Below are 17688 nucleotides of genomic sequence, written 5' to 3'. Positions count from 1 at the left end.
GATTTGGTTTAGCTTTCTGAGGAAACAGACATATGCTATTGGTTGAAAATATAGCTTAATTTTCCAGGGGACTAAATGAGTAGTTTCTGAATTAGAAGAAATAGATCTTCTCAAACACAGATCAATACATCGATCATTCTGTCTACCGAAACATATGCTATAAATATAAGCTCACGTCAAAGAAAGAATTAATAATGTGGTATACGTATATTTGATAATTTATTGAATTGTTTTAAGAAGCATCAAAATACATATATAATAAATTGAATCACTAATAGATACCTAAAGAAATCATAACGCTTTTGTATTTGATAAAATATAATTGGATAAATACTTCTGCAATAAAATTATTGCATTCAGAAATCAATAGCATTCACTATCCATTCAAGAAGTCAGTAATACTGAAACTAATATAATGTGCAATTGAACAATAGTTGCACACATTTACCGAGTAAAAGTTTGCTTTAATCCAGATTAATTGTGTAAGGGAAAAGTGACATAAATTATCTGCCTAAACAAGAGTCGATAAATGAGGTTCAAACCCGTGATCTGTCAATTGAGAATCGAGTATTATAACAGCAAACCCATTCTCTTCGTTTTGGAATTAAATATGTCCACTTTGTTAATACTGCCTATCCATCAGCGGGGTTCCAATAAATGGTGTACTTAAAGAAGATTGAGTAGTGCAGTAGACTAATAGAGTGATGGAAAACAGAAAACGTATAAAAATGAATAGATTTTGATTCATCAAAACATTTTAAAAAAATTCAAAAGACAGAAAATAATAAGGTAAAATAAACGATGAGAATATAATCAATTTGTCAATAAACCTATGCAACTAAAATTAGCCGATTCAAATACAAAGAAATGTAAGCAGTGGATGCAACTGCGTCATTGTAGATGATATACATTTAAGTCATGTAGGACCTTTAACTATTGATTTACGACATCCGAATAACTTCATTTAAAAACCTAAACATCATCTTTTAAAGCTGAGACAGATATTAGGTAAGTTGTAAGTTTCAAAGAAGCAAAGTTAGCGGGAGCAGTCTAAATGTTTAATTCTCCACTGAAAATGTGCAGAGTTTTGGCTTGCTGGTATAAGGAATTACTGTTAAGAATCTGTAACAAATCCATAACACAAAATATGATGTGTACTTTAGGATAACATCACTTGCATTTACAGTCAATAGCTAGCAACATTTTCCAACGGACCGATAACTATTTGGTTAGTTGTATCAGAAAAGAAATGGATATACTTAAAAATAAACAAACGACAGAAATGGGTTTGATAAAAATTTCGTAATTCATCGAATGAAGTAGAAGTTAAATATATAAACAGGTACTAGGGTTCAAGTTGGATTCAAACAGTCTAGTATATTGTTATTACTAATAATGTATACATATTCATGACGAGACATATCAGGCCATCTAGCTGTCCAAATTCAGACAGTATTACAAGGTTTGAATCATAAACAGATAAGACGAAATCCGAAAACTTAAACAAATGAGATATACAAATGTCTGTTAACCAGACAGATTGTTTCGTCATGATAAATTAAAAAATTGATTGTTTCTTGCAAAACAGTAGATAATGAATGTTTAACCAATACATAGTTCGCATACACCATCCCTGAATGTTTATTTGATATCGACTTTTAAATGTCACATGTCTACAAATCGTCTACGAGTCTCATTGGTCTATACTGAAATTCCGCTTACAACGTTTCAAAATTGAAATTAGTTTATTCGCTTACGGAGAAGACGATTAAATATGAGATGAATAATGTTTCAAGTTTAGCACTTTTGTTTGTTTCCCTCTGTCTAAGCGAAGTGAAGAGAAATTAAAGAATAGTATGAAAATTTTCTACGTTAGTTAAACAATATGTGGATAGGATATTTAAATGTATTGAGATACATTGTCAAATCGTGTCTGGAGAAATATTAACTAAACAAACCAGGTAAGAAACAAAGATCAAATGTAAATGTGAAAAATAACTAGGATATTAATGTATATTAAAGAAGTGGCAATCTTTTCATGCATGCAAAAGCAAGAGATAGATTTATAAACATAACGAATATAGACAAACTGGTTGAGCTATAGCATATAAATGATGTAACGATATCAACAACAATTATAAACATATACATATGAAACTAGAATAAATTATTCATATTAATTATAATAATGTAGGACATGTATAGTGATAGAATGGTTATTCACCAGTGACAATAATGATAAGGCATTCAAAACGTAATGAAAAATGGTATGCTTATTATTGGGAACATGAGAAACGTTAATTAGATGCCGGTAACCAACTAATAATGCATACACAATAGAATTATGCTTTAAAAGTATATATATAGTATCGGTCATAGAAATAATATATATGAAAAGAGAATGAGAAAAAGTATATAGAAAGCGGAAATGACAGAAATGTATCCAACTTTCTACATATAGCGTAGTAAGAATAAAAGTAATAACAATGTTTATTGCTATTGTAACTTTTTAATAGTAGGGAATAAAAACGATGTATACAATATGCTGAAATGCATTAATATTCATTCTTTTAGCATGTGCATTAATCGAATCATGGAGTAAAGTGGTCATGAAACACAAACTTGACATTATCTTTCTTTTAATTTTAATATGTAAATAGCTGTAAGATGATTGGAATCAACAGAATAAAACAGTTGAATGAGTATTACTGAGAATGAATCAAAAGACACCCGACAACTCTGAAGTTCTACCTATAAGGTGTAAGCCAAAACTGTCCGTACAGCAATGGAAGACAATAATTCTGAGTGAATCAGGTCAAAACCAGAGGATGAGGTGTACGGTACAAGTTGAAGATCGTAATATTCCTCATACGTTATCACTCGAATCATCAAATATTTTAAACACCACACAATAATAACAGTAATAATAATTAGTGACAGTGGAACACTCAAAATTAACCTGAAAAACTGAAGTGATTATCATAAGTTGATAAAAGACCATTGCTACGAGCGTGTTTTATTTAAAGTGAAGGTATACAGAATTAACCTGCACCAAAATAAACTAGCTGCTATGAACTTACGCGCACCATCTCCGTCTTGATCAAATTCCTCTATCATAGCACGAAGTTCCTGATCTGATAAATTTTCACCAAGTTCTCTAAGAGAAAACAAACAAGAAACAGATGTATCAACCCACAATGAATAGTAAAATTATAATCATGATTTTGTTAAAAGTACTCAAATACTTATTCAGTAATCTAAACTGTCCTAAGAGCTTCGTGTTATGAGCGAATAATTGATTAGTAAAATTCCAGTGATTGAGGCTGCCAAATGGATAACTTTTTTTTGCGAAAGCTTTTCCGAATTCCCACACGAACAGGTTTACGAAAACAGAATAACTCTCCAACGGATTAAAAATATATTAGGAAATTACATACAGAATATTCAACCAAAGCAGTAGGGTTGACTTATCGGATAATAAGCAATCGATTAATGGTAGAAATGGAAAGCGTAAACTACTAATGAGACCACGTTTCTATTCGTCATATCGATTTGAAACAACTATTTTATTTCATCCCAACTACAAAGTTATCTGGGTTTTTTGTCGTAATATATTAATTTGATCGTTCTATTAAAACTTAATCAACAAAAAAGTATTGCATGGATTCAGATATTATAGATAAATTTTATTTGGTAGATATTGCAAAAACAATCAGTCCAGGTGCTTCGAGTAAATAGGCATGATAGTGTTACATTAAGATTTTATCTAACAATAGTCCAATGATAGATAAAATTGAAAGAATCATCGGTTAATTTGTGATCTCTATTTTGTCCCACAGTTAATCTGCAAACAGACTCAGTTTTACCATTTCGACTGAGCATATGATATGACTAATAGTTTCTATATCTTAACACACATAATCAGTTGGATAGATGCTCAGACTTTTGAAATCCATGCGGTTGTGATTCGGAGATCACTCAAGTGAGTGAAACTTATCAATTTTGGAAACCTCAATCTTATCAGTCAGCCTATCAGACTGAACGAATCATAACGACGTATTAGATATTTTATTCAGTGAGTTCTTCCCCTAATATACATTATAAAGAAAAGTATATGATACTTATTTCTTAAGATGTATGAAACGACTTCATCAATGGATTATAGGTATCATTACAAGGTTTGACTTGATAATTTCGAATAAATTGAGCATTGGGTAGATTGTTATAAATAAATAAAATGTTTGTAATATCCCAACGAGTACAAAAATTAGATTTTCTGACGTTTCGTGACTTAGTGTAAGCCACTCCTTCAGATAATAAATAAATAACCAAATCCTGGTTATTTATTTATTATCTGAAGGAGTGGCTTACACTAAGTCACGAAACGTCAGAAAATCTAATTTTTATACTCATTGGGATATTACAAATACATTATTTATCTATTAATGGATTATGTCGAAACATATTAACAAAAATAGGAAAAATGAATAACCGACTAAAAAAAATAGAACATGTGAAGATATTCTCCATAAAAGCCTGAAACCAAATAATACAACACAGTAACAAGGAAATATCAAACAATGAAATCATTTTAAACTATCCTGGAATCAAACTCAGGGATCTTATCTTACCAAAAAATGTCTTTTTCTTTCAAAAACTAATTATTTTAGTCCTTTGGATAGCTGTTACTTCCAATTTATAGCATAATGAAAACTTTTTATTTGATATGATTATTGCTGAGATATGAAAATAATGTAACACTTGACAAAAAGCCCTTAACTGTTAAACAGCATAAGGTATACAAGAGTCTAATGATTATCACAAAATATAAATACGCTTACACTATCGACGACAACAACAATAACCAACAGTAATTAGGAATATACCAAAATGAAAAAGTTAGGGGGAGGAGTGTGAGAATTCTGAACAATAAGATGTGAATTCTATATGATGAAATGGTGAATAGATATATAATACGAGATATCTTCAAGTGTTCCTTAAAATCTCAAGAGGTTGAAAAGCTCTTACTAATTTTATTCAATCAACCGGTGAACTAATTGAGTGACAAAGTAACCGGATTATCTCAAATATCAGTATTTTTCCCAGAAATTTCAGCGAGACTATAATTTATAAACAAACTAATCAGATTTAAGAAAGTGGGTCTTATATTTTGGTGCAAAATTCATTCATCCATATGGCTAAATAGAATATTGGTACTATAGTTGACGTTATTTCGTGACGTAAACCCTACCTCTACTTCCTAACCATAGCTTCTAACTCTAAGTCCCGGTTCTGATTTCTCACACTAATTTATAATCTTCTTTAGACTCTAGTAGGTGAACTTTCTCAAGGTTACTTTGGCATCGCTGACAAGTTGTCCATAAATTACGGTCTCGAGGGAGTGTGCCAAGGTTACCGAGGATGTTATAAATTTCTTTTGATTTATCCAAAATATGGTAACCTTGAGAATGAAAATGCTATCTTATTTTTCTCCTTTATCTTATTTGACGTTAAAGTGACGACGATTGTAGGAATTTAAAAATCTGTTATAAATTTACTGTTGCAAGCATTTAGTGCATCAGACAGAATAGAATGTATCATTAAATAAAGACTTCTGCTTAGTTGACTTCAATCAGAATATTTATAATTGCTCAGACTAACAACCGAAGATTTTACGAATTGTCATATTTTTATTTGAACACTTTGGAACTTTATTCATCCCCCTTTCTTCATAAGCTAGTTACGTAACAATGTGGGTTGTACTATATGCATAAAACACGTGATTCGACAGGTTTCATAAAAAACGTAGTAACTGAATTTAGTAGGTGAATACGAGTACGTGTACATTTTGAGTCAAACTTATGGGGAAGTTACAAAGACTTCTAAACTATCTAGAGTAACATTGAGTGTTACTTAAACTTGCAATCCCAAGTTTTATAATCGAGTGCTTGAAACTCCTTTACATAACACTAAACATAAAATTTTGAAATATCCTATTACATGTGACTATAGCTTTCAGGATTATAATGACAAAAATCTGTAACCTTATGTTGCTTATTTCGAACAACCACAACTATTAATTAAGAAAGAGTTCAGATTAGTCTTTGCTACCAGTTTAGCAGACAAATGAAATGATCAGTAGTTCAGCTAGTTTCATTATATATCAAACAAAAAAGATATATGGAAGTGGGAGTTTACTATAGACATTATGAAAAGGTTTAGTATAAAGGATTAATAGTTTAGAATTTTACTTTGAAAAGTTGGAAAACCTTCATGAATTATGTGAACTAATAAACTTCAAAGTCAAGGTGGATACAAAACAAAACAAAACAGATTAACTTTTATCGGATTATCAGATAATACCCTTACAAAGTTTATATTTTTTTGGAGTCTAAGAGAAGGTTTATTACTGAACATAAACATTTGAAAGTTATACTTTTATATTCCAATAAAATTATTTAGTCCTTGATAATTTCATAAAGTATTTTGATTAGTTATCTGACAGTGTTTTCTTAAATAAGGTTTCATAAAATAATTTTCTTTATAGCATATGATGAAATAGACAATTTATTTCCTTAAAAGAAAATACTGATCAAATCAATTAGACAAAAAAAGAAACTAATATCATTGATCAAATGTCCATAGTCTGAGGTGAAATCAAATTAAATGATAGACAAATAGACTACTATTATTTGACTGGATAAATGTAAAAATAGTAACACATTAGTCCTAGGGGTATTATTAAAAAGTTTGATATTCGAGAAATTTTACCATTCACTAATTCTCTACAAATTCTGTATTATAGCAGAGAAAAGGCAAATAAACTGGTGATTTAGAATGTATACTTTTAGTGAATGAAGTGTAATTCGACTTCTGCCTGTCACAAGTGGAGTGGATAGATTAGTAATAAACTTTATAAATGAGAAAGTTTGATCAGTAAATATAATATTTTATGATCATTATAGGTAGGTAAGTATGCGAAAGAGATCTTTTTTGACATTGTTTTAACTGAGAAATTGAAAAAAATTTTAAAAAATGCCTTGGTAAATATAGTAATACACCACCAAGAATTTATAAACCAATTAATTCTAACTGCCTTAAGCTTAATCAGTATCTACAGTCACGTGTAACTAGGATATCAGATGAGTATGCTAATTTTGATAGTCACATCAAATACAATGATGATACCGTGAGAATTTCTAGTAACTATTTAAGCAAATCGAATATTTTGTTGGGTAATGTATAAAAACAAACAAATGTGCTTCATAATATTAAATAAATTGGGTCTTCAAAGCATCTTGAATAAAATCAGAGAATACTTGTTATGCGTTTCGCACCTGTCTGTAATTTCAGACAGGATAAGAATAGTGAGTAGAATGTTTTAGCGTACTGATCATTTTGTTTATTTAAAGTCTTATCAAGAATACAAAAGATTTGCATGGGGTTCGCTAATCTATACAGCAAAAAGCACGATCAAAATCCATTACATTCCTGAGATATGGCAGATATGAGTAGACAGAAAGGTGTTCTATGACAAATATCTTTCCAGAATTAACCGTATGTGATGGACCACTAAATGGTCGGCTTCAAAATAAAGAAGCAAATAATTTAGACAAAAAGGTCAGTTACTCAATAAGGTTACAAATTTATGAAGACAGACTAGGCCGTTTTAAGTCACTACCTACTTTTCTGGCTGTGAGATGAACGGAATAGGTTGGAACAGAGTGTGGATAGAAAAAGTAGGAAACGGAGGCAGTCTATTAGGTTAATTTGTGTTAAATCAACTCATACAAAGAAGGTGGTAACTTCTTGAGAGGGGCCCGAAAATGAAAAAAAATTGAGGGTTAGAGATCATGAAAAAAATGGCTAAAAATGGATCGAGGTCATGAGTTCAATTACTTTTTTCTAGATGTTGAAAATCACTTTACGAATTAATTGTTTTACTCCTTTAAACTCACTTCAATGCTATTTTTATGTCTTTTCACTTCTATGCAGTTATGAAGTATGATAGTTTGAAGCATTTAAAGTGAAATTCTAAAATGTTGAATGTTCATTAAATTAAAATCCATTTAACTACTAATGCAAACCAATGAGCTCATAAAGCTTTCAAATGCATATATCACAAAAAGAAATTTCAACCCACAATTGTAGGCAAGTAATAGAGTGAGCATATAAAGAACAATTTCTAGATACACGAAACACTGGAAATCCTTTATAAAAGGTAATTATTTCGCTTGTGAGAAAAAAAGTAGCAGATAAATAGATCAGCACTTTTTGAAAAATATTTCCGTTTTAACGACCATACTGTTAAAAGTATCTGAAATGTGGTCACTTTAGATGGCCTTTTTTTCAAAAAAAAAAAAAAGTGAACAATGTGTTGGTAAGTAGTATGAACCACTAACAAGTCGGGTACATAAATATATGAACCTTATGTCAAGTCATTGAATGGACTTTATTCCGTACATTTTGTAATTTCTTCATTCAAAACTTCATGAAAAACTAAAAACTGTACGTGTTTGTATTTATTTAATTATAAAAGAATGTTTACGGCTATAACATCAAAATTTCTCATAATCCTATAAGAAATTGTTAATAGACAATCTAAAAAATCATAATAAAACTAGATAACCTGTTGGATGGTGGGTAGCAGTAGAATCCAGGACGCATGTTCCGTACTGTTTGGGACTCATCAGTTGGACGTACCTGCATCCCAGAGTTGATGTTCACTCCGGGACTCCAACCCAGTGCCATTAGCTTCAAACGCCATCACGTTATCAATTTAGCTACTGAGTTCTATAGCCATTAGCTTATGCAATAGGGTGAAGTTTAAATCCATATTGTATTGTTTATTTTAATCTTCCTATTGATGTTTAGGTACTGGATGGGAGTCCTGGAGTGAACATCAACTCTGGGATGCAGTTCCAAATAGGACGAAACGTGCGTCCTGGATCCCACTGCTAACCACTATTCATCTTTACTTGTAATTCTCGTGATTTAAGGATGCACATATACCAATAAGAGACTGATCAACTGCAGTCCTAAACATCAATGGGAAGATCCAAACAAATAATACAAAACAAATTTAAATAACTTGTTGTTAATCATGTTCTTGTTGGGGAAAATCTAACAGTGATGTCAAAATAATGATAATACTTTCTAAAAGTTCCAGTCAGAATGTCAACTCAATCTTTGTATAAAAACAGTATTAATAATTCATTTGTATTGGTTGTTTGAGTGTTCCCAGTGATGCTTAGCACTGCAATTGGTCAATCTCTTTTGGTATATGTGCATCCTGTGCGGATTGCAAGTCAGTCACAAGAATTTTAAAAAGAGATAATAATAATAATAAATCAATAAATAAATAGCCTGGTGAAATAGTTCCACATGTAATGTTTTAAATATATTTATAACTGATCCATTTAATTGTTAATGTTTAGGGCTAAGTGAAATTACTTGCTAGATATAGGAAGACAATATAGAAAGTAAAAAGAAACAATATGGTTTATGAAGATTCAAATTGTAAATGATATTCATCATGATCTGATATTAGTTAAACGTATGTCACGCCATAGAATGGATTATTTGCTAGTGAAACCGAAGATTTGGCTACCTTATGATATGGTTCCACGATATGAAAATAAGTCGTGTAGAACTGTCATCCGTCGGTCCTAGAGATTGCCCAACTCAGTGTTTTGATATTTTACCGGATATGACTCATAACAGAAGCCAGTGATATTGTAGTTTTCTGCATTATTCATAAAAAGACGAAGGGAACTCCCTTAACTTAAATTCTTCCTGGTCGTGTTTTCTAATGGAAGGTTTCTTTCATTATATACTACTCTCGTTCACCTATTTTTGATCATACTTCATCGCCCTCCTATATCTCTCAACAATTTTGTTTTCTTGTGTGGCTCATGTTTATTTTGGTGCCCACTTGTATCAGTATTTATGTGTATTAAATAAATAAAGTACGGGAATACTTATTTAAATTCTCCGGATTATATTTAGTTTAGAATATCTGAGAATAAAACCTGAATGTTAAGACAGGAGTTGGTGAAGAGAGTATCTAAAAAGAGATCGAATATTCATACACCTAATTCCTTTTATTATCTTGAAGAGAGCAAGAACAAAGAATTGAGCAGAATAACACGAATTCGTTTCATTTCGTAAACTTTTCATCAGCTACCAAAAACCTCGCGAAGTAAAATGAATCCACATATATTATTTGTTCGTGCTCTCTTCAAGAGATCGAATGGTTGTAAATAAAATGCGTGACTAATGAGTTAGCAGTTTCAATACATGAATGCACGATAGTTAAATGATGTTAATCGGTAATTTACAATAATTTCAAGATTCTTTACTATGATTTTTCAATGAGTTATATTTCTGTTAACAGTTTAGATGTTGAATTACTACGGAATGGTAATAGATCTTACCAGAAGAACATCACAAGACGAAGCTGAGAGCTTAATTAAAGATGAGGTCACATCTGTTAATTTAAGTATTTTATAGTTAAGACCGTACATTTCCTTAGAAAATGACCCTTTAGATATTCCATGGAAAAAATAAATATCTAATTCTGGTAATTTATAATGAAATGTATTGTATTCAAATTTATGGATCATACTAATGAAAAACAATCAATTTTACAGTAATACATGAAAATTTTTGATGTATTCCAAAGAACAACTCATGATTAAAGAGAGCAGCTAATAGTTGGCAAGGAATAAAAATAATCTTTACAAATGATTCAACCTTTTTAGACGAATACTAAAAGATGAATTATGGAGAAAATGGATGCTAAAGTAACTGATTATCAAAAAACTGGAGAAATAGACATAGAGATTCGGGTGAACTAACTTTAACTACTTACGAGTAGTAAAAAAACAATAGAAATCATTAACGACTTTTATTAATTTACAAAGATGGCTTGAAGGGTAATTACACTTGTTTGTTCTAAATAGGAAACTCCAAATATTTGAGCAGAAACCACCTACTATATAAAGCATCGATTTGTCATCCATAAATGTTTAATGTGATATCTACTTAATTAGATGTATAATACTGTGACTTCTGTAAGTTGATTTGCCTAAAATATTACTATTTGAGCAATTACATACTGCCTAAACATCGAAAGTTTATCAACAACAACAAAATAAATCTACTTTTACTAACTTAAGACGAAGTGAGCAAAGAAACTTAATGTATAGAAACTGATTATATGAATTGGATTTAAATTTATTTTTTAATATTTTGATGCAACAACATGACAGTTACCTTGTAGTATTGGTTGCTATGTTAAGCCCACATAGATTATTCCAGCTTCCGGACAGACCAATTTATTCATTCGTCTTGAGTCACGTTTTGACCTTGTTAATTATTCGCTTATCAACCCTCACTGATTTTATATAAGCGTGTGTGTGTTCATTTCCTATCCTATTAATCACATGTCTGTAACTTAATTTTATCTGACAATAAATATCGATCAACACTTGATCGAATCGAGTTGGCTCACACGCCTTCTTCACCGCGCATCATTTCTCTCCGCTTTGCTTCTCCAATCGTTGATGCTGGATCAACGATTGTATGAAATACACTTATACGAAATTCATTCTCGTATTAGACTTATTTAATTCCGTTATCCATTAACGCGATTTACGTCAAGGATTGGTGACATGTTTATTTCAATAACGATCTACCTGGAGTCAGATTTAGGGTCACTAAAACGTGTAGATGCTAAAGTCTTGAAAAATTACAAAATCAAGCTGACGAAAAGTTGAACCAATGAATTTGAATGTAAGTTCGAGTTGATTAGAATGAAGCAGGGAAAGTTTGCCCTATGACCTACCCTTTATAACTATTTATTTATTAAAAAGGCAATGATAAATATTCAGTCGTGTAGAGAAAGAATACAATTCTTGTATGATTAAATGTTTTATGCTGTGCTTTAATTTGTTACAGTAATATAATACAATCCTATTCTGTCTACTTTGAATCCGATTTCTTGATTGCATTTTATTGAAGTCTCAGATCAATTAATATTAGTAGTAACCCAGAGAACACTGATCCAATCACACTTAATGGAGAAGCTCTGGAAGATGTGGGAACTTTCATGTACCTCGGCAGCATCATCGATGAACGAGGGGGATCTGATGTAGATGTAAAGGCAAGGATTGGCAAAACAAGGGCAACATTCCTACAGTTGAAGAACGTATGGAACTCAAAACAACTGTTAATCAACATCAAAGTCAGAAATTTAAATGCAAACGTCAATACAGCTTGACTGTATGGAGCTGAAACTTGGAGAACTACTATAACCATTATCAAAAGTGCACAAATGTTTATAAACAATTGTCTACGTAAGGTACACAATGTCCGTTTGCCGGATACCATCAGCAGCAGCCTACTGTGGGAGAGAACAAACCAGCTTCCAGGTGAAGAGGAAATTAGAAAAAGACAATGAAAGTGGATAAGATATACATTGCGGAAATCATCAGACTACATCACGAGGCAAGTGCTGATTTAGAATCCTGAAGGGAAAATAAAAAGAAGAAAACCAAAGGACACATTACGCAGAGAATTGGAAGCAGACATCAAAAGGATGAATAGAAACAGGAAAGGGTTGCTCAGGACAGAGTTCGATGGGGAATGCTGGTGGGCGGCCTATGTTCCTCCACGAGGGGTAACAGGTGTAAGTAATTCTTAATGATATCCCAAAACTCCAATTAGTAACTGATTAGGTATAATGAATACAAGACAAATAAAACGTTAATAATCATGCGAAAGATTAGTTGAATAAAACTCACTTGGAGATCTTTTTTAGGTTACGATAAGTAATTTTTCCAGAATCATCTTCATCGAACAGCTTGAAGGCTCGTACCATTTCCGTGACAGGATCCCTGTCTAAAATCATATCTGTCACTAAAAAATTATATATATATATAAACTATGTGAAAGGAAAATGATAAATAGGATGGGGCATAGATAAAAATGATAAAATACTAACTTCTACTTCTCAAACCGATAAGTAGAGAAACTTAATCACAATGTACAAGTATTAGGATTCCGAGAGTTGAAGCTATAAAAATGAAGAGGATTCTCCTAAATAAATATTAATAGATGTAGCAACGAAAGTGTTTGGAATTTAAAGTGGTAATGTAGTTTAGATTAAAGTTTTGATGGAGTGATTATAGGTAGTCGGACTTCTTTTTCAGATGCATAATTTATTCCTTGGTTTCCATGTACGTTATTATTATAACTGATTATACCTAGTAACTTGCAAATGGCTGAGTAGGGAGTAAACGTCTTCGTCTTTGCATTGTTTAGATTTGCAAGGCGGACCAACTGCATGAAATGGAATTTCTGACCTGATTTGCTCTTTTTATCATTCGGACTTTTGTTAACCTGAATTTATTCATTTTCCAAAGAAGGTATACGAAGATAAAAAACGTAAGAAATTAAATCTACTGTATACACATATCTATTTTATTTTAAATTAACGGAAAAGTTCCAAATCTCCCAAATAGGCTGAATTGGTTTAACGCTACACTTATGCACTAATGCTGATGACTAACAACTACATTAGAGACCTCAAAGTTTCCAAACACAGTTATACAATTCCTGGAAGATTTGAGAGGGAAGTATTGAAAGTTGTTATATGTGGAATTCCTTAATTTGCAAATAATCCTTGTTAGTTTGTATTCACTATCTGGAGAATTAATAGAATAAATTTGGATTTATCTAAGACGATAATCATATATTGCAAAAACAAATGGATCAATACACAAGGGTGACTTGGTGAACGTTTTATCTGTAAACCTATGTAATTCAATACAGACGTCTAAAAAACGTGAAATTTCGTTTAACTCATGTTTCTACGTACTTTTTTTAAGAAGCCAAAATCTAATCTAATAATTAATTTCAATAAATTAACTAACATACCAGTGTCATTAGTGGAAGCATCTAAACATGTAATCCTGGACTTTATACTATTTGGGAAATTCATTTATAAGGTATTTAAATACCATACGATGATCAATAACATACGAGTTGTATTAATGCTGAGGGCTGATCTGTGGATGAGATAGCATTTCTGATTTAAGAGAAGCACAGAGGTACTTCTTTCTTGCTTTTGACGACTGCTGCATCCAGATTTATGGATGTAGAATAAAAAGATTGGCTTTAAGTAAAATTTACACACCTTTGTAACAAATGGTATTGGCTTAAATGGTCCATACAATGCCTAGTCAACATACTCGACAGGTTTGATGAAGTTTCCAAAGTAAGCGAAGTGATTAACGCGTTTACCTACTTTACTCTTGAAAATCAGACTGGATAAAAGACCAGTTTTGGACTATAATTTGGAATTCCAAATGACAGAAAGGAATCCTCGACATCCTTACACCGTCACTTAAGCCGTTCATAGGATTATTAATTAAGTCAGTAACATCATCATCTTTAGGAACATTGAGCAAAAGATAAGGGATTAATAGTGATTTCTGAAAATATATGATTAAGGATTTGAGCATAATTTCACTATCTTTAGTGAAGTGTAGAATAAATCACCATAGCTCAGTAAATATCATGCTCACCTATTTCATTGAAATCTTCAAATCGTAGTTTTCCAGAATCTTCTTTGATGTTGTAGTCCTCCAAAGTTTTTAGAACCTCTTGTTTTTTTAACTCAAATCCAAGTGCTCGAAGTGCAACCTGTAAGGAAAATCATGATACATATCACGATCATACCTTGAATTCGTAATAACTGATCTGTTGATCTTTATCTGTATCAAAAAGGTCAAATGCTTCAACGATTTCTTGTTTTTGTCCTGCTGTAAGTTCTCTTCGTTTCCGACGTCGAATATTATCTATAATTCCTGTACATAAAATGATAGATATAAACTTCTCAGATAAAACAAAGTAACTGTTTTAAATCAAATGTAAGTTCCAGTGTATTGGAACATTAATGAGAAAAAAAGTCTAAAAAAATGTATGAAAGCTATGTATAAACCGGCAGCTGGATGACCTGTGTTAATGAACTAAAAGGACTACGAGTTGGCTCGATATTTGAATACACAAAGCCTGAGGAACTGAAATGGGCCATTTTTGTTTCAACAGAGTACTCCAGTTTGTATTTATGGTAAATATTAACTTCAAAATAGTCGTAAAAAAACGCTAAAAAGGACGTACATCATATTAAACATTATTTATTACTAGCATATTTTATACCAATACTTTAAAACCAGTACAATACGAGGCTCAGTTTCTGAATATATTATTGATACAATGGCATTTTACATTCAATAAAATGTTCTGCCCAAAATAGATGGATTAAAGCCAAAAGTGACTGGCCGAATAATACTTCAAGAGTAGATGAAATTAATAACTAAGGTGTTTGTTGGTAATTCGCCATGGTCCTAACACAGCTTTCTGATTTTTCAAATCTTTTTTATGTTATTAGTGCTTCGTTATCTTCTCTATATTCGTCAAACGGGTGATTTTCTTTTGTCTCCCTTCCACACACTATTTTTGTGTTTATCATCCGACTATTATGCAACTTTAAAATACTTTTCACCAACCTCAAGAGCTTTTGCAACTAGTGCGACGATTCACTATTGTATTATAGACCACCAGGCGTAAAATAACTATGAATACGGTTGTTTAGCTCTAGTAAATGACATCAAAAAGAAAAGTTTCTTCACTGAACTGTATTTATTTTAATTGAGAAATATTTATTTACGAAGCTCTCTGAGTCCAAACACCAACATATCAATTAAAATTTTATATTTTGGTTATAACTAGAAATATAGGAATCAGACGAACAAACGAATAAATAGGTGAACCTGCAGTTCAGCATAATCAACAACGAACCCAGCATCAAATATACTTCGTGTAATGTTACAGGTCTAGCCCCGATTTGGGAAGTACCAACTGTGATTTCGACTGATGATATGTTCGAATAAAAAGCATTAATCCAAGCTAACGCTATACGTAAACAAAATACGCCCCATATTAAAAAAAATGAAATGACAATCTATGGGGTGTCTAGTCTATAAGCTATTGACAATCTATACGAGGAAACAGGATGTGAAGAGATTATAACTCCTATTGATGGAAAGTTGGGTCATGTAATGGAATGAGGCCTCAAGAAATAAAAACATAAACGCGAAAGATCTCCCGTAGTCAAGGGTAGACTCATAAGCTCTATTTTGACCTACATTATGGCAATGATAATATTGAAAGGATGGTCAAACATGAGTAAATGGTGCACGTTTTGGATTCGATAGCGGTAACTTCAACAGTTGCAAATAAAACAAGTTTAGTTTAGTTTAAATTTGATTACTTGGGATTTGGAGGAGTCAAGAGACTCTGAAACAGCCCAAATCAACGATCAAGGTTTGCAGCTGGTTGAGCATACCACGAAGGATTCTACCACGAACTACCCTAGGTGTATATCACGAAGTGTTAAAAGAAGAAACCTTTGAGATTTTATGTCACACTCATATGGAATGACATCTACAGCATTATATCACAGCAACCAATTCAAGTTTGAACTATTTGGCAAGATGCTACCAGTACAATATCTAACGCTATTGTGGTTCGAAAACCTGGCAATAGGAATCTCACTTAAAACACAATAGGCGGCACTGTTTCAGACGGATTCCACCACATCAAATAATCTTAGGACGAACCTGAGTCCATCACTAGGAAAAACTATGTCTTCGAAACTTCCCCAACTTTGTTCAATCCTCAATTTCAAGGTTACAGTCATAAGTTTCTAATGGTACAAATGGTTCTGGATGGAGCAGAAGAATCTTTCGCCTAATGGGGGTCCATATCTGGTAGCAGTAGTTCACTGATGCCTCCAGCCAAGACCCTAGGTATATCTGACGATAAAAAGAGAAATATCAGTGAACAATGATGTGCTGTCCTGAGTCCGTTAGAATATTTCAAGTATACTCTTGAAGAACTCCTGGGAAGTCACCTGAACCATCTCAGAATTTGAATGCTCATAAAGAGTAAAAGGTTTTCCTACAGTCCATTCTGCTATGTTGTGTCTCCGATTTCTGGGTGCTACCTCTAAGGTTTGTGTTGGGACTGAGCTAACGTAAGTTTTGAACAGGCGGTGTTCAGGGATGCTCAGGATGCTATGAATCATAAAAAATTCAACTGTGAGATGCCTATGCTGCAACGAGTAACGATTCAGCGATTTAAAGCGCTCTTCATAAGGTATGAATTCGAGTTCTTGATGTGATTTCATGACTTGCCTTTGAATACGTTCCGGGTGTTCTTATTCTTTTTGAGTAAGGAAAAAACACGATATTTCGATACTCTAGATGGGATCCAAAAAAATGGTGAAGAATAAGTGGTAAGTTTCCCCGTCAAACCGACCAAACACTCACTTAAATGTTACCAGTACAAGGTTTTGTCAAAGGTGTTTTCGTCGCAATTAGAGTAAGATTTCAGATCATAGGTGATGTGTGGGCGAGATTGATAATGATTGGTTGTCTGCTTAGTCATACATGCAGATGGTCTGACAAGTGTCAGATGAGTTATATATTCTCTTATCCTTACTATTATTACTCCCACTTATTATTGATTGTTCATTGTTGTTGGTTTGTGTCGGGTTTTTGGTGTGGAAATATATTTGCGCTGTGGTCAGGCTAACCACGTGTTCTTGATCTGAGTTGT

General features: G+C 32.2%; 1 protein-coding gene across 4 annotated transcripts in view; it reads right to left on the bottom strand.

The window, feature by feature from the left end:
* CETN3_1 (Centrin-3) overlaps positions 1–16744 on the bottom strand; it is a 39221-nt gene extending 22477 nt beyond the window's left edge. For 2 of the 4 annotated variants that reach the window (XM_051209181.1, XM_051209179.1), the window contains exons 1-5: positions 16689–16741; positions 14746–14873; positions 14592–14709; positions 12807–12921; positions 3081–3157 (exon numbers count right to left, since the gene is read on the bottom strand). In XM_051209181.1, coding sequence (XP_051074612.1) covers positions 3081–3157; positions 12807–12921; positions 14592–14709; positions 14746–14873; positions 16689–16698 — 448 coding nt within the window. In that variant the 5' untranslated portion in view covers positions 16699–16741. Of the gene's footprint in view, positions 1–192; positions 694–3080; positions 3158–12806; positions 12922–14591; positions 14710–14745; positions 14874–16688 lie in introns of those variants that run through there. The other 2 variants (XM_051209180.1, XM_051209178.1) reach the window with 2 other exon arrangements.
* Between the last annotated feature and the right edge of the window lie 944 nt (positions 16745–17688).

This window comes from Schistosoma haematobium, chromosome 1, assembly GCF_000699445.3.
Source record: "Schistosoma haematobium chromosome 1, whole genome shotgun sequence".
Lineage (NCBI taxonomy): Eukaryota > Metazoa > Platyhelminthes > Trematoda > Strigeidida > Schistosomatidae > Schistosoma > Schistosoma haematobium.
Note: the sequence above shows the minus strand (reverse complement) of the source record. Positions and strands in the feature narration are given on the sequence as shown.